The 12,364-nt window shown below is 42.8% G+C and overlaps 1 protein-coding gene across 1 annotated transcript in view; it reads right to left on the bottom strand.

Annotated features, from left to right (window-relative positions):
• The window catches only part of LOC110160344 (kinesin-like protein KIF21A), a 34,339-nt gene that overhangs the window by 14,792 nt on the left and 7,183 nt on the right, over window positions 1–12,364 (bottom strand). The window contains 15 exon segments of the mRNA XM_055155439.1: window positions 137–229; window positions 232–338; window positions 604–792; window positions 1,709–1,805; window positions 1,886–1,991; window positions 2,386–2,439; window positions 2,917–3,087; window positions 3,385–3,451; window positions 3,750–3,930; window positions 4,669–4,864; window positions 4,974–5,089; window positions 5,251–5,409; window positions 5,731–5,862; window positions 6,190–6,330; window positions 6,717–6,899. Of these exon segments, the coding sequence (XP_055011414.1) occupies window positions 137–229; window positions 232–338; window positions 604–792; window positions 1,709–1,805; window positions 1,886–1,991; window positions 2,386–2,439; window positions 2,917–3,087; window positions 3,385–3,451; window positions 3,750–3,930; window positions 4,669–4,864; window positions 4,974–5,089; window positions 5,251–5,409; window positions 5,731–5,862; window positions 6,190–6,330; window positions 6,717–6,899 (1,992 nt within the window).

Raw genomic sequence — 12,364 nt, 5'->3', positions numbered from 1 at the left:
ACCTTGTTCCTCTTTATATCAGCCACCTCTACCTGCAGTCTTTAGCAGTCTAGCATGCTCTCTGTTTCTTTCATTCTTTCCTACTCCTCCCTCTCCTCCATCTCCTCTCGTCTCTCCTCCCTCTCTCCCTCTTTACCTTGGTCCTCTTCATATCAGCCACCTCCCCTTGCAGAGTCTTTAGCTGTCTCTCATACTGGCTTTGGTTCTTCAGTAGCCTGGCGTGCTCTCTCTCTGCGCTGCCTGCAGTCTCTGGAGTTCTCGGTTCATCACAGACAGTTTTCGTTCATATTCGGCTTTGACGCGTTTGGCTCTGTCCTCAGAGCCACTGTCCACTGGAGCTAGAACACAGGGTTCACAATAATCATGTATTAGTCTTATACAACACTTTCCCAGATGCTCACTCATGTTCAATACTTTGTCCCTGTCCTGCTGTGTCTCCTGTAACCTGTGCTGCAGTAGTAGAAGTAGTAGTTGTAGTAGTAGAGGCAGCAGCAGTACTCACTCACGTTGTGCAGTACTTTGTCCCTCTCCTGCTGTGTCTTTCATATCTTGTACTGCAGCAGTAGTAGTAGTAGTAGTAGTAGAGGCAGCAGCAGTACTTACTCATGTTGTGCAGTACTTTGTCCCTCTCCTGCTGTGTCTCTTGTATCTTGTACTGCAGTAGTAGTAGTTTCTGCTCATACTGTAGTTTCAGAGTGTGGAGTCGTCTCTGGCTGTTTTCTAACTCGTCAATGAGTTTCTGTTTGATGGCGATTTCACACGTGATGTTGGCCAGGTCCTCCTGGAAGTGCTCTGAAACACAAACACAGAAAGAGACAATTCCATCTAAAATAGTAGTGAATATATGTCATATGTCAGATATACATTGTATATTGTAAATGGTGATGCATTAGTATTTCTGAATAGGACCCCAGGAAGAGTAGCTGTCAATCTGGTGACATCTAGATAAATAAAATAGACTGGCGCCCTCTTCAGGTCAAAGAGAGTACAGCTAGAGGAGGAGGTCAGGTGTGTCAGGCTCATATTCTCAGTAGTGTCCTGGTCCTGTGTTTTTTCTTCTGTTCCTCCATGCCAAGAGGAGCAAGTAGAGACACTCGGTGGAGGAACTAGGTATCTCTTTGGAAACACCTTGACGTGCCTAGGGAGGGGTATCAAACTCGAATTTACTGAGGGCCAAAATCAAAAACTGGGACTAAGTCGTGGGCCAAACTAAATATTTATTGAAAAATGTCAACAACATATGCATGTTTTCTCTTCTTTCGAGATATGTAATGTTAAACCTTTTTTTTAATTAAAATAAATGTTTCATAATAGTTTTGCTTAAACACTGAATTCAGAACAAGCATAAAATAAAATAATAACAATAGTCTATAGCCTATCTGTAGCCGGAGGGCCAGCTCTAATACATATTTGATATGATCTTGTTGGCCAAATATAATTATATTGTGGGCCAAATTTGGCCCCTGGGCCTGAGTTTGACATGTCTGGCCTAGGGAGAGGGAAGTCTGGGTCTCTCTGTTTAGACTGCTACCGTGCAAAATGTCCCAGTGACCCTGAAGCCTCCCTCACACTTTACAAATATAATTTCAGAACGTGATGGGACTGAGAGATGTCCCAGTCCAGGAGTACAGGACTTTTTTTTTTAAATATGTATTTTCTTGTACTACTCTTGTAGTTCTGTGTACCAGAGGTAGTATATGTGCAGTACCTTTCTCATCAGACTCAGAGTCAGACTCTGAGCTTTCCTCCTCCTCCATCTCCTCCTCTTCCTCCACTTCATCATGATCACTCACTTCTGCTACATCCTGAGAGGACATTTAAAACATTTCATTAAACCAAATCTTATTAAAAAAACTATAAAAATTAATAAAATCTTCATTAGCACCATATCAGGGTCATCATGGCGATCCTCCTTCTCCCCCTCCTCCTCCTTCTCTTCCTCCTTCTCTGGGCACTTCTGCTCATTGTCAGGTTCCTCCTCTTTGTTTACACTGAAATAAATAGGACAAAATCACATTATTACATATATAAATGTAACTTCAGTAGAGTCTAAACAGAGAAATGGTCCAAAACTGAAAACAATGAAAAACTTTAATACAAAAATGAAGCAAGCAGCACCTCAGAGATGAGAGGGAGGCAAATCTACTACTATTAATATTACTACTATTTATGATAATGATGATGATGCTACTACTACTACTACTACTTTTACTACTACTACACCTCAAAAAGATCAAAGCATGCAAATAACTGAAAAGGGAAGAATCATGAACCCACAGAAAAGGTGAATAAGAGACATAAATTAAGTTACTTAAATGAAAATGAAAAATAAAGTTTGTTAAAATAAAGTTTGTTTAAATAAAGTTGTTTTTGATGAAGACAAACCTGGAGTCCTCCTCCTTCTCCTCTGTGTCTCTGTCCTCTGATAAGAGTTGCAGCCTAAAGAAAGCAAGGACATGAGAGAGGAGGCAAGGAGACAAGGAAGGGAGCAAGAACATGAGGGAAGAGGCAAGGTGATAAGGAAGGGAGCAAGGACATGTGAGAGGAGGGAAGGAGACAGAGAAGGGAGCAATGAGACAAGAGAGGAGACAAGAAGACAAGGAAGGGAGCAAGGAGACAAGAGAAGAGACAAGGAGACAGGGAAACGAGCAAGTCCCTGTAGTGTGTCAGATGCCCTCTGGTCCTCTTCTAGTGTATCAGATGCCTTCCTTGTGTGCCAGATTAAGTCAGATGCCCTGCCATGGTGCACATTTCTCACAGTCCCTGTGTGTCAGATGCCCTCCTGTGTTCCTGTAGTCTGTCAGACACCCTCCCTGTGTGTCAAATAACCTCCCCTCCTTCCATGGTGCGTAAGATGCCCTCCCTATGTGTTAGATGCCCTCCCTATGTGTTAGATGCCCTCCCATGATATGTTACCTCTTCTTCTTTTTGCGCTCTCTCCTTTTGAGTTTTTCCAGGTCTTTTTTAGCAAGCTCAATGATGTCGTCAGTCTCTTTTTCTGGACCAGAATAAAACGGTCGACTGGAGGATCGATTCACACTTTTACGAAGAGTCTCATTCACTGCCTCACTCTCCAGAAGCTTTGCCCTGCAGACAAAAAAGTGGGACAAAACCAGGACTGAACTAGGACTAAACCAGGACTAAACAAGGACTAAACCATAACTGAACCAGGGCTGAATGAAGACTAAATGAAGACTAAACAAAGACTTAACAAAGACTAAACCAGGGTAAACCAGAGTTAGACCTGGACTCAACCAGGACTCCAATAGGTCTAAATTAGGAATAAACTACAACTAAACCAAGACTAAAAAAGACTGAAACAGGAAATAACCAGGACTAAACCAGGGCTAAACCAGGACTAAACCAGGACTAAACCAGTTTTACCTCAGGTCTTCGATCTCCTTGATGTATCCCTGGATCATGGTCCCAATCTCCTCTGAGCCCTCGTCTCCTACAGCAAGGACAGGTGAGACAGGTGAGGGGCAGAGGGGAGGGTTACTGGTTCAAGGAGGGCCATCTTGTCTATATTTTATCAGATTTTTTATGACTTAGATATTCCATGTTAGAATGAACATGCTCTATTTGTGTCAAAGCTAGGGATATAATAATATAGAATACAGTTTTCTCATGATTCAATATGTGAGTGACAATATCCATACATTTTTAATAATTGTAGACCTCTAAAATCATCTGTCTTCTGTCATCTATGGTCTCCTGCATATATATGCTGTAGTGTATTAAGTCTGTACCTGTCTTTATCAGGGCCTGTTGGCTGATCAGATTGGTCAGCCTGCTCCTCTGTGCGTCTATAGTCTCTTGCATGGCTTTCACTCTGACCCTCAGGTTACTGTTCTCTGTCTGAAGCATTGAATTTTCATGAAACATGTCACTGAAGCAGTCCACGCCATCCTCCCCGGGGACACGCTTTCCCTGTGTACAGACATAACAATAAAAAACTTTTATACTAAGTTTACGGTTAAGGTACACTTTATTTTCCCCACACAGAAATGTGTCCTCTGCATTTAACGCATCCTTCAGTGTCTCTGGGTTAACCTTTCAGGAGCAGTGGGACCCATCTCCAGATCTTGAGCTAGTCTTGGTCAGGACTGCCTTAGCTATTGTGCATGTTTTGGGTTGAACGGGGGGAAACTGGAGTGTTCGGAGGAAACCCACTCAGAAACAGGAAGAACATACAAACTCCGCACAAAAATGCCAAAACTGCTGTACTCCAGTCCTCTGCAGTTCTTGTGACTCAAGCTCTATGATCCGTCATGTTTTAGTACTGGGTTAAGGTGTGGTTCTTTCTGTACCATAGATGGTATCTCTGGACATAGCTAACCTCCTGTTCAAAGCATTCTAAATAGGAAGTGAGCATGGGCATGCTTCCGTCTCAATCATCCAATGGTGCAGATGGGAAGGGGTGTTAATTTTAACACCAGTCTGGATTGGTTCTTTGGTTCCTATGATACTCAATCTCATATTTCCAATTGTGGTCCCTTGTTGTAGATTAGCCATTATAACTACCAGCCTCATTTGGCTGGAACCGAATAGTCCACCTCTATTCTACAGCCTGCGGTATCTCCCTGTGCAGTTCTTGGAACCTTAGCTCTATGATAAGGGTATGTCATTTTCTAGTGCGGGTTCTGCTGTGGTTCTGTCTGTACTTACCGTCCTGTACTCCAGTATCTCCCTCTGCAGCCGTGCGATCTCGGTCCGAAGTGCGCTGATCTGCTGACTAGCCCGGTCCTGGTTCACCATCACGCGGTTCCGTATGTTCCGTGTTCTGTTGGCGTATTTCAGTGTGTTCAGTGTCTCCATGAAGTCACTGTCTGAGGGGCTGATGCAGGCGATCATCACTGTCTGACTGAGAAACAGAAAAAAACCTATAAACCAGGACTGAACCGAATCAAACTAGGGCTAAACTAGGACTAAACCAGGACTAAACCAGGAATAAACCAGGAACAGAGCAGTACCTGTTTCCTCCCAGAGAGTCCTGCAGGAGACGTGTGAGTTTGGAGTCTCGATACGGGACATGACACGACCGTTTTGTCCGATCTCCCAAAGCGCTGATCACGTTCCCCAGAGCCAACTGTGAGCGAAAAAGAAATACAAAAAAATTAATTTAGACCTGGTTTAGTCCCGGTTCAGTCCTGATTCAGTCCTTGTTCAGTCCTGGTCCAGTCCTGGTCCAGCCCTGATCTAGTCCAAATTTAGTCCTGGGTTATTTCTGGTTCAGTCCTGGTCCAATACCAGTCCGCAGTTGATAGAGATTCCCTCTCTGGCTCTCTCTCCAGTTGCTCCGGTTCTCTTCAGTCTTTCAGATCCGGCCAAATCCACAAAATGGAACTTTGCTGTGAGAGTCTCATACTCGTCCACCTCCGACTGAGACACACGGTTATCCTGTTCCTCCTGGTATATATAAAATCAGATAAATAATACTATTACTAATACTACTACTACTATGGCTACTACTACTACGGCTGCTACTACTACTACTGCTACTACTGCTGCTACTACTACTGCTACTACTGCTACTGCTACTGCTACTGCTACTGCTACTGCTACTGCTACTGCTGCTACTACTACTACTACTCAGAGTGAGCAAGCTACTTCTGAAGTATTCAAAAGATACACAGGTGTATATCAGACGCCCTCCCATCCTCCTGTATCTATTGTGGTTTTATACACCAACAAAATAAAAGGAAAGGAAATACAATGATTCTTGCTTACGTTGTTGTTGGTGCAGACTCGCACTTGGCACACGTGAATGGTGAAGATGGCGTGAGATCTGGAGCTTTGAACGTTCATCTGTGTGCTAGCTGTGGTCCTCGAGAGAGCCCCCAACTTCAGACACTGGATCATCTGTAAAATATATGTCAAAATATAATGAAATAATACCGAAACAGAGCCACAGGAGAAGATAGGAGCAGAGGCAGAGGACCAGACAGGAGCAGAGGCAAAGGACCAGACAGGAGCAGAGGCAGGGGAGCAGACAGGAGCACGTCAGAGGAGCAGAGCCAGAACAGACAGGAGCAGAGGCAGGGGAGCAGACAGGAGCACGTCAGAGGAGCAGAGCCAGAACAGACAGGAGCAGAGGCAGGGGAGCAGACAGGAGCACGTCAGAGGAGCAGAGCCAGAACAGACAGGAGCAGAGAGGAGCAGAGAGAGCAGAGAGAAGCAGGTCCAGACCTCGGACTCTGACTGGACTTGCCGCGTGGTCACTCCCACAGTGTAGATTCCTCCATTCGGGTCTTCGTGGATTTTGATTTGAGATTTTTGTTTCATATCTCGAGTCGAGTCGAACAAATCCAAAACCTCCTCATTGTACAACTGTGAGAATATATACAAGAGACCTGGTTTAGTCCTGGGTTTATCCAGGTTTTATCCTGGTTTAGTCCTAGTTTAGTCCTGGTTCGGTCCTGATTCTGTCCTGGGTGATTCTTGTTTCAGTCCTGCTTTAGTCCTGGTTAAGACCTGTTTCAGTCCTGGTTCAATCCTGATTCAGTCCTGGCTCAGTCCTGGTTTCTTCCTGGTTCAGTCTTGGTCTAGTCTTGTTCTAGTCCTGGTTCAGTCCTAGGTGATTCTTGGTTAGGCCCTGCTTTAGTCCTGCTTTAGTCCTGGTTTAGACCTGATTCAGTCCTGGTTTAGACCTGATTCAGTCCTGTTTAGACCTGATTCAGTCCTGGTTCGGTCCTGGTTTAGTCCTGGTTTTGTACCTCTAAAAACTGTGCATTGATCTTGAACTCTGGGGGGGTTAATCCTTGTTCGGTGGCGGTTCGTTTTCGTTCTTCGATGGCGGTGAAAAGATGGCGGACGGCACGTGGAATAATGCCCACCTCCTCGCCTGAAACGCCAACCTCGAACCCGGTGCCCATCGTGTATGTCTTCCCCGAGCCAGTCTGCAGGAGAAAAGCATCAGATGCCCTCTCTGTGTGTCAGATGCCCTCCTATACTCTCCTGGTTCCCACTGTGTATATCTTCCCTGAGCCAGAGGAAGAGTCAGATGCCCTCCCATACTCATCACAGTCTGTGGGAGAAAAGAGTCAGAGGCCTTTCCATACTCATCCCCGTGTGCAAAGGATGGAGGAGATGGGTGAGAGAGGGAGTGATAGAGGAGAAGAGACAGATTGTCATAACAAGATGGAGCACAGTAAACAAATTAAACTGGTGGTTTTCATGCTGTGTGCATCTTGTTAAATCCTTTAGTTCTGCTTTAGTCCTGGATTAGACCCAGGTAAAAATCCTAATGTGGTTTTGTACCAGTTTAGTCCAAATGTAGCCCTCATCATGTCCTGTTTTAGTCTGGATTCAGTTTCTAGTACAGTTCCTTGTTTAGTTGTAATCTCAGTTTAGTCCTTGTCTAGTCCCTAGTCTAGGTTTAGAGTAGTCCATAACTCAGATTTCTGTTTAATTACATATTTGTTTGTTTTGCTCCTATCACTGAAAAAAAATTCCACAAACCTATTTTTGAATTTTAATGATAAGTTTCTGTTTGTGAAACCACTGCAAGAATCCAGTCTTTCAGGACTTGTTTAGACCAAGTTAAGACTTGGTTTATTTCTGTCTTAGTCCTGGTTCGGTTTTGAATTTTTAGTCTTGACTTCTGCCTCCTTTTAGTTCTTTTTAGTCCTGGTTTAGTCCTGGTTCAGTTATGTTTTAGTCCTGGTTTTGTCCTGGTCTAGTCCTAATTTAGCCCTGGTCCAGCCCTGATTGAGACTGGATTATCTTGATCCTGTCTTCTCAGTATTTTCACATTGATCGTCGTCAGTCACTTTTTGCTGCGTCTCTCTGTGTCTCGTGGTGATGATGTCATCCTGGAGTGCCGCCAGGGCCCTCTGCTGCACCTGCCTCTAAAAAGACCATAAAAAAGATAAATGCAATGAAAACATTAGAAAAAACATTTTATAATATATAAAACATTTAAAGAGAACACAAATAAATAAATTAAACCTTAACTGACTAAAATGGCAGAGGCAAACACAAAGAGCATATGTTTTATGCAATGGCAAATCACAACTCATTAATTCTGCAAATATTTAGATTTATGTTCTGTGAGAACTAGATGTCAGATGCCCTCACTGTGTGTCAGATGTCCTTGCTGTGTCTCCATGGTGTCTCATTCTGTGTTCTGAAATGTATGCATTCTTGGATTAGTTTAAAGTTCAGATTTCAGTGATTTTTCTGTTTAGAATAGCTCATTTAATCCTTCTTTAAAATGCAGATTTAAGCATTCAGAGGATTACTCTAAACAGAAATGTACAAAAACAACTCGTGGTTCAGAAATCTATAGTCAAAATGTGCCACACAGCAGAAATAATCAAAGAGTAGCAAGAGTTTTAGAGAAATACTTGAACTTTAAGAACATGTTTGTCTTAACTACAGAATAAAGAGTTACACAGAATATGACCTCATGGAGGAACAGGGAGGGCATCTGACACACAGGGACTTTTTAGTTTCATAACAGATTGGAATTACAAAAGGAACTTTTAAGAGATCACCGGAGTTTTTTAGTCCATAGTTTAATCTTGGATCGGTCCTGGTTCAGTCCTGGTTTAGTCCTGGTTTGGCAAGGATTGGTCCTTATGAAATGAAAAGACTCTGGTTTTATTGATCTTAAAACATGGTCAAGGTTTAACAAGATTGAGTCAGGTTTAATCATATAATCCAGGTTTAGTCCATGTTTTAATGTGACAATGTCATAATTTCAGATGGAGGGCATGAGTCTATATAACTCAATGGGAAAATCAGTTTGTTTTTGAAATAAATCTTCAAATTTATGATCAACAAATTTCTTTTGGACTGGTTCCACAAACGTTTCATATTAATCTTAAAGTCTTAAAGTCCTTTCAACTGACACCAGTGGAAATTAGTTGCCATTATTCAAGCCCATCTTTGGGCTTGAATAATGACACAACTTTCTGAAGTTGTTGTGGAAAAAAACAAACAAAAAAAACTTTAGTTTATGTATACTGACAGAGAAGATGGCCAGAGTACTACTACTGTACTCCTACAGTAGTGTGTACTTGTACTCTGAGGTTGTGTTAAATTACAGAGTGTCAGAGGTCAAAGGTCAAAGAGGAGCCAGGGAACCAAAATGGTGGCTATTACTACACTCTAAAAATAACATATTCCTTGAGTCAGCTTTCTGTGTCAGATACCCTCTCATCCACTTATATCCTTTATGTAAGATGCCCTCCCATCCTTTTATATCCCTGTGTGTTCGATGCTTTCCCATCATCCTTTTCCCCTTTGTGTGTGTCAGATGCCCTCCCCTGGACCTGGTCTAGTCCTGGTCTGAGCTCTGTGTGTCTCTGAATGTAGAGCACTTATTTAAAACCAGTTACTATTTAAAACTGGTCCAGATTTAGCCCAGACTCTTTTAGATACTGGACTGGACTTAACTGTTACAGAAACACCTGTAACAAGACCTGAAGTCCTGGTTTAGACCTGGGTCAGACATGGTTAAGTCCTGATTTATTGCTGGTTTAGTCCTGGTTCAGTCCTGCTTTAATCCTGCTTCAGTCCTGCTTTAGTCCTAGTTCAGTGCTGTTTTAGTCCTGGTGTATTTGGTAAGATGAAGTTGCCGTCTTGTCTCTCAGACTCAAATCAGATTAAACCTCTCTGTCTCTGCTCCATCCCTCAACTCCATGGAAACCATTTTGTATACCACTGTATAATCCACAGATGGGTGTATGTAAAAGCTTTGAAATGGTTTGTAATCAACAGCTGTAGATCATAAAACAACTTAATAAAAGAAACTGATATTGCTGTACTAGTGGAGATGAAAACGGGAATTGATTGATTCAAAAGTACTCAGTTTTTGACTGGTTTTCACCTGCTCTATGTGAAAGTTTAAAATCTTAATTTCACATAATCCAAAATAGATGGAGTATAAACCGAGAGATCTGAGAGGAACTACTGAATGAATAAAACAACAGGACATGATTCGATTGGTTCGTCTCTCACACAGAGGAACACTGTCTGCTCCTGTACACGCTTTTGTCCAGCTCAACAAAGAAACTCCACATCTGCTCCTCTTCTGCACCCTTTGCTCCTCTCCACTGCATCCTCTGCTCCATCTAATCCTCTCCTCTGCTCCTCTCCACTGCATCCTTTGCTCATCCTCTGCTCCTCTGACCCTTTCCTCTGCTCCTTGTTTCTCTCATTGACAGTTTGTCATTCTAAATTCACTCACTTGTTCCACTGACACACTTTCACTCTTAATCCAGATTCAGTTCAGCAGATTTATTTAGACCACATCAACTCTCGCTCTCGCTCTCACTCTCACTCTCTCTCTCTCTCTGTCTCTCTCTCTCTCTCTCTGTCTCTCTCTCTGTCTCTCCCCCCCTCCCTTATTTTCTATCCTTCTCTCTCTTCCACATTTGCAGTATAGCGGCAGAGTGTTTAGCATTTAAGCCTCACAGCGTTGCAGGTCTTGGGTTTTATGGTCCGATTATAGATTTACTTATTTTGAACCATTACTAATATCCGATATTTGTGTTGCTGTTGTGACGAATTATCGATCAAATATGTATTAAGCTAATAATAATGAAGTTGTAAAAATGTGTATTTATCTGGCCTAAAAGAGTTAGTTATATGACTGTGTAAATATGCAGCTGTATCTTTTGCCTAATGGTAAATGGTCACATTTTTCTATAGCGCTTTTCCACCTTCAAGGCACTCAAAGCACTTTACAACAACAAGGAACCATTCACCCATTCACACACACCAGTGTACACAGACACTGTGGGCAAGGTGGGTTAAGTGTCTTGCCCAAGGACACGACGACAGCATTCATCTGTGGGAGCTGGAATCACACCAGTCAACCTGTGGGTTAGTAGATTTGACCGCTCAACCTGTGATGTTTATGTTGAGAGCTGGATTCGAACCGCCAACCTTTAGATCAGTGGGCGAATGCTCTACGAACTGCCACCCCAAACGTCTCTTGTATTTACATAGTTCCTCATGACTCTTTTCAAAAAGGCAAATCTGATGCTGAGAGCAAACTGTAATGCAGAACAAAATATCGGTGTTGGTACTTGTCTCCATGGAGATGTTATTGCTTTGCCTGGAATGTTCCATAGTATGACATTAAACATCTCATATATCATATAGCATTGCTCAAAAATACAATCATTCCTTGTGTGAATGGGGCAACTCTCCAGAGATCTGTATTGTAATGTAGTGTAGTGCTATAAGGTTTAATCTATACTGTGGAACATTCTACAGAAACCAATAACACTTCCATGGAGACAAGCAAGTGGCAGACCCTCCATTAGAAATGTTACGCTGTCCACCTTTAAACCATCCCACCTGTGTACGCTTCAAGTGTGAAGTGTGGAGTGTGTGGTGCATGTTTTCCCTGTGTCTCTCTGTGACCTCCAACTTTAAATTACATTTTACAGATTAATATAGTTTTCTAATTCTGTCTTGGTTTGGTGGGATACTTCATGTGGTAAATATTTATCATAGTTGTACATCAGCTCAATGGCAGTTTGGGGAGAAAAGTTGTTGTCAGTGTAGTTCTCATTCTGACCACAAGATGTCGCCAGATGCTCATAACAAAACTGTCTTTATATTCTAGCCTATACATTATTTTTGCTTAAACGTAGAACATGATTATTACAGGGTTAGCAGCTTTTACACTGAATAAGACCCCATGGGGAGGGGATCTGACGAACTCTGACTTCTCCCTCTCTTAGGATCCGCCCCCAGCTGCCCCGGGAGCGTGTGGAGGGCTGCCACGTGTGCACTGCAGTGACACCGTCTGAACCACAGGTGGTGTTAGGCTCGGACCGTGCCTTCACCTTTGACCTTGTGTTCGACATGGACGCCACACAGGAGCAGGTGTACCACAGCGCCACACACAAGCTGGTGGAGGGATGTCTGCAGGGGTACAACGCCACTGTGCTCGCATACGGACAGGTACTGGGACTAAACCAGAATTAGACCAGGGCTACACTAGGACTGAATCAGGACTGCAACGCCACTGTGCTCGCATATGGATAGGTACTGAACCAGGACTAAGAATTGGCATTAGACCAGAACTAAAACAAGACTAAAACAGACCTATACAAGGTCTAAACCAGGACTATACTAAATGATGTTCAAACAGTGAAATTACATTTAGCAAGTTTGTCAATATAGTAACTGTTGAACATTCAGCCATAGAGATACATGTCTATGTACTAAACCAGAACTAAACCAACATTAAACCAAGACAGGGCTGGACCACAACTAAACCAGGGCTGAACCGAGATTAAACTGGGATTAAAGCAGGACTAAAGGAAGAGAAACTCATTTCATATTTCCCCCTCTGCTTCATGATCTACTTTACTTTTCACTGAAGCTGAAGTTAAACCAC

Source organism: Boleophthalmus pectinirostris, unplaced genomic scaffold (genome assembly GCF_026225935.1).
Source record: "Boleophthalmus pectinirostris isolate CB_2022bp ecotype Guang Dong unplaced genomic scaffold, ASM2622593v1 HiC_scaffold_2, whole genome shotgun sequence".
Classification (NCBI taxonomy): domain Eukaryota; kingdom Metazoa; phylum Chordata; class Actinopteri; order Gobiiformes; family Gobiidae; genus Boleophthalmus; species Boleophthalmus pectinirostris.
The sequence above is the reverse complement of the archived record's forward strand: the minus strand, read 5'-3'. Positions and strand labels throughout refer to the sequence as shown.